Below are 3992 nucleotides of genomic sequence, written 5' to 3'. Positions count from 1 at the left end.
GACACGACCGAGTATTCGGAGGTAATAGCCCGTTCATCACGTCAAGAAAAAAAAGTTAAATCCGGCAACTTAAAACCACTTCGAAAAGATGTTAGGAAAATGAAATCGAGGAACTTAAACATATCTGTTTCACTGTACAGCGACAGCCACGGCCGTGACATTAATAATCTTTTAGAACAGAAATTCAATTCCAAAACCACTTCCTTGAGACCAAGCTTAGTAATACCAGGCGCCACAGTCGAGGAGGTTGTTAGGACCGTTAAAAGTGACAATGACTGTTTCATGAAGAATGACTATGTTGTATTCATAGCTGGAACTAACAATATGAATAAGGTCAATTTAAACATCCCAGAAATAGTGGAAACATATAACAGCATGGTAAAGTCTTCTCCTGATGCGAGGTTCGTAATCTCAACGGTTCCAGTCAGATTTTATCTTAGTCCACACACACAATTGAAAATTAGTGATGGTCGTTACAGAACGTAATAGGATTTAATAACACTATTACCACGTAGTAGCCGTCACCGTTGTAATAGGTTACAACAAACACCCTATTATTTTTGTCACGTAAACATAACAGTTACTTAGTAAACGGCTATCTGAGAAACAGTCTGGATCTGTCACTTCTACCCATCACCCTATTACAAAAACTACGAGTAATACGGAACGAACGGTGTGTCACTGACACTGGATTCGTTACGTTACCGCTGTCACTATATTTGAGTTTTGTCACGTCATTCACACGTGATTCACAGACCATTCGTGTCGTGTTATGACACGAAAACTTCAATGCACTTGCGTTCTGACTCTGAGGGCTACTATCGTGTTTGTGCATTTCAAGTTGGTTATTGACAGTTCTAACCGTATTAATAGTTTAATAGTAGTGTTTTGGACTTTTTCCACTAGTTTTATACATTAATAAAATTGTGTTTAATAGTTTCACTCAGTTTTTGTAGTTAATATCTTTAATTTTGTGTGACTGGTGTGTGAAACAAAATGAACAGAAAACAGAAGACTAGTTATTTGTGGTCTTACTTCACAACTACGGATCCCGTAAGTAAAATTGCTAGGTGCGATTTATGTGGTCAATTGGCAAGTTTTAAAACTACAGTTTCTAACCTTAGAAAGCATTTAGAAAGAAAACATACCACTGTTGCTTTGCCACCGCCAGGAGGGAAACACTTACCGGTATCAAATGTGGTTGAACCCCTTGCTGTTCCTTCTTTGGCCTCTACTTTAAACAGGACTACATCGAACACCAACATTGCCATGCAGAATGTAAATTCTGACAACATTGCCACTAATAGTTCAATGTGTAATATTGTACCAAATAACCAACCAAGCATTAGGTCCTTCATACCTCAGCAGAAAAAAATTAGTGAAACCCAAAAGAAGAAACTAGACAAGCTCCTCTTAAATGTGTTTGTTCAAGATTACCAACCCTTTTCAGTAGTAGAGGACGAAGGTTTTAAAAAGTTCGTCAATGGTCTAAATCCAAACTATGTTCTGCCAAACAGAAAAACCATTTCATCTTCTATGATACCAGCAGAATATGAGATGTGTTTGAATGCTGTTCGACAAGAAATGCTAACAGTATCAAATGTTACTTTGACAACTGACACTTGGACCTCTTCAAACACAGAGAGTTATATGGCTCTAACTTCCCACCACATTTCTAACGATTTTGAATTAAAATCAATTTTACTTGAGTGTTCTGTCATCAGATCTTCTCATACAAGTGTAAACTTGGCGGTAGAAATAGACAAAATTGTAAAAAAATTTCACCTTGAAGGCAAAATCATGATCATTGTCTCTGACAATGCCAGTAATATTGTAGGGGCTATAACTAATGAACTAAAACTAAAACACTTCGGATGTTTCGCCCATACAATTAATTTAATTTTGCAGGATGCATTGAAGGTTTGTCAGAGCTTAACAGATCGCATAAAAGCTATAGTTTCTCATTTTAAAAGAAGCACTAGTGCTACAGAGAAGCTAAGGGAAGTACAGAAAAATTTGGGACTGGAACCCAAAAAACTAGTTCTACAAGTAGCTACAAGATGGAACTCAACATTTTATATGTTGCAAAGAATTTCAGAGTTGAAGGATGCTGTTAAAACGACAGTGGCTTTAATCAATAAAGAAATTCCAGTGCTCACCGAAGATGAATGGAAGACTTGCTCCGAATTGGTAATGGTTCTGGAACCATTTGAAGAAGTAACCAGAAATATCTCTGGGGAAAATTACCTTACAGCTAGCCAAGTGATTGGATTTATCAATGGACTAGTTTCTGTCTGCAATAAAATGAGAAAAGAAACCCTAAGCGAAGTCTCCAAACGTGTAGTTGATGAATTGCTCAAAGGACTAAAAACCAGATTTTCTAACATTGAAAACAGCAAGACTATAGCTTTGGCGACGTTGTTAGATCCACGTTTCAAGCTTGCAGTATTTTCAGATGAAAAATCAGCTGGATCCATAAAAACCTACTGCACTGAGCTCATGTCAGCCATATGGAGCAAGAAGACAAGCACTTCTGTGACGTCTGTCAGTGGAAGTCAGGAAAAAGACGATGGAAATCAGCCTCTTACAAAACAGGCAAAGTTTTCTATCTGGGCAGACCTTGATAAGATGATAGCATCCAAGAAACCGTCAGGTACGTTAAAATATATTAATCTGTAAACCATATTAAATTGGGTTTAAAAAACACTTTATTATCCACTTAAAATAATTGTATTTTCAGGGTTAAAGGCATCTGCTGTCATATTCAATTACGTGTTAAAACACTTTATTATCCACTTACAATAATTCATTGTATTTTCAGGTTCAAAGACATCTGCTGCAATTGTTGAAATGAACCGTTATTTAGACGAGGAATGCATCGGACGCTCAGAAAACCCACTACTGTGGTGGAAACAAAATGAAGTTTTTTACCCTCTGTTGTCACAAGTTGTAAAAAAACATTTTTGTGCAGTGGCAACATCGGTCCCCTGTGAGAGATTATTCTCAAAAGCAGGATACATAATTACAGAACGACGTACCAGATTATCAGGGAAACGATGTGAACAACTGTTGTTTTTAAATGCTAACAGATATTTAGTGCAATAAGTTTTTTTAGTTGTTCTTAGTTTAGTTTTCTTATTATATGTCAGGCAAACTGTGTTAAGAGCTGTTGTTTTATAATGCCGACATATTTTTAGTACAAGTTTTTTTAGTTGTATATTTTTACTTGCATATTGTAGTTGTAATATACTTTGTATATTTTTTCAATACGTTGTATCTCATAAATTACATTCTAAAAGGTATTGGCTTATCAACTTTATAGCCCTGGTTTAAGACTTAATAGTAACTTAACTTAAGTAAATTTTAAATGACACACTAGTTCATAAGCAATTTAGAATTACGAATAATAATATGTTTTAGTATTGCAACTCTAACCTGTAATTTCAAAAATTAAGTTGAATTATCAGTGTTTGCGGTGACGGGTGTTTGCTGAAGTTACGAGAGCTACGGCTGTAACGTAACTGTCACCATTAAATAATATGGTGACAGTGACAGACCGGCCGAGCGCGAGCGGAGCCACAGCGCCAGGCGGAGCCGGAGCTGTCCCGTAATAGGTGACAAAAATAATAGGCTACTGGAACCTATTACGGCTCCGTCACGTAACGTTGGAACCTATTACGTCAAAGTAACCGTAATTTCCATCACTATTGAAAATAAAAATATCAGAATTATCTAAAAGAGTTAAGCAAAAATAGTGATAACATTCGTCTACTGAACTTGGGAGTCAAAACAGCGGCATCTTTTTCGAGGTCTACACTTCCATAGAGCAGGCAAGAGGAATGTAACTAATAATATATATTTCATATAATTTAAAACTGGACAAAATGCCCTACAAGCCCAAATCACTAAGCAACTTTCGGCTTTCTGTGGCTGGCCCGTCTGGTCTCCCACCTCCCGTTGACATCGGGACGCTGCTGAGTGTGGTCGACTTC

General features: G+C 36.9%; 1 protein-coding gene across 1 annotated transcript; it reads left to right on the top strand.

Moving 5' to 3' along the window:
- The first annotated feature begins 464 nt into the window (after window positions 1–464).
- Window positions 465–3669, top strand: LOC124370320 (zinc finger BED domain-containing protein 4-like). Its single transcript, XM_046828609.1, has 2 exons — window positions 465–2653; window positions 2822–3669. The coding sequence occupies exons 1-2, from the start codon at window positions 997–999 to the stop codon at window positions 3103–3105; spliced, it is 1941 nt and encodes a 646-aa protein (XP_046684565.1). The 5' UTR covers window positions 465–996; the 3' UTR covers window positions 3106–3669.
- Window positions 3670–3992: the final 323 nt, after the last annotated feature.

This window comes from Homalodisca vitripennis, unplaced genomic scaffold (genome assembly GCF_021130785.1).
Source record: "Homalodisca vitripennis isolate AUS2020 unplaced genomic scaffold, UT_GWSS_2.1 ScUCBcl_2;HRSCAF=254, whole genome shotgun sequence".
Lineage (NCBI taxonomy): Eukaryota > Metazoa > Arthropoda > Insecta > Hemiptera > Cicadellidae > Homalodisca > Homalodisca vitripennis.
The sequence above is the reverse complement of the archived record's forward strand: the minus strand, read 5'-3'. Positions and strand labels throughout refer to the sequence as shown.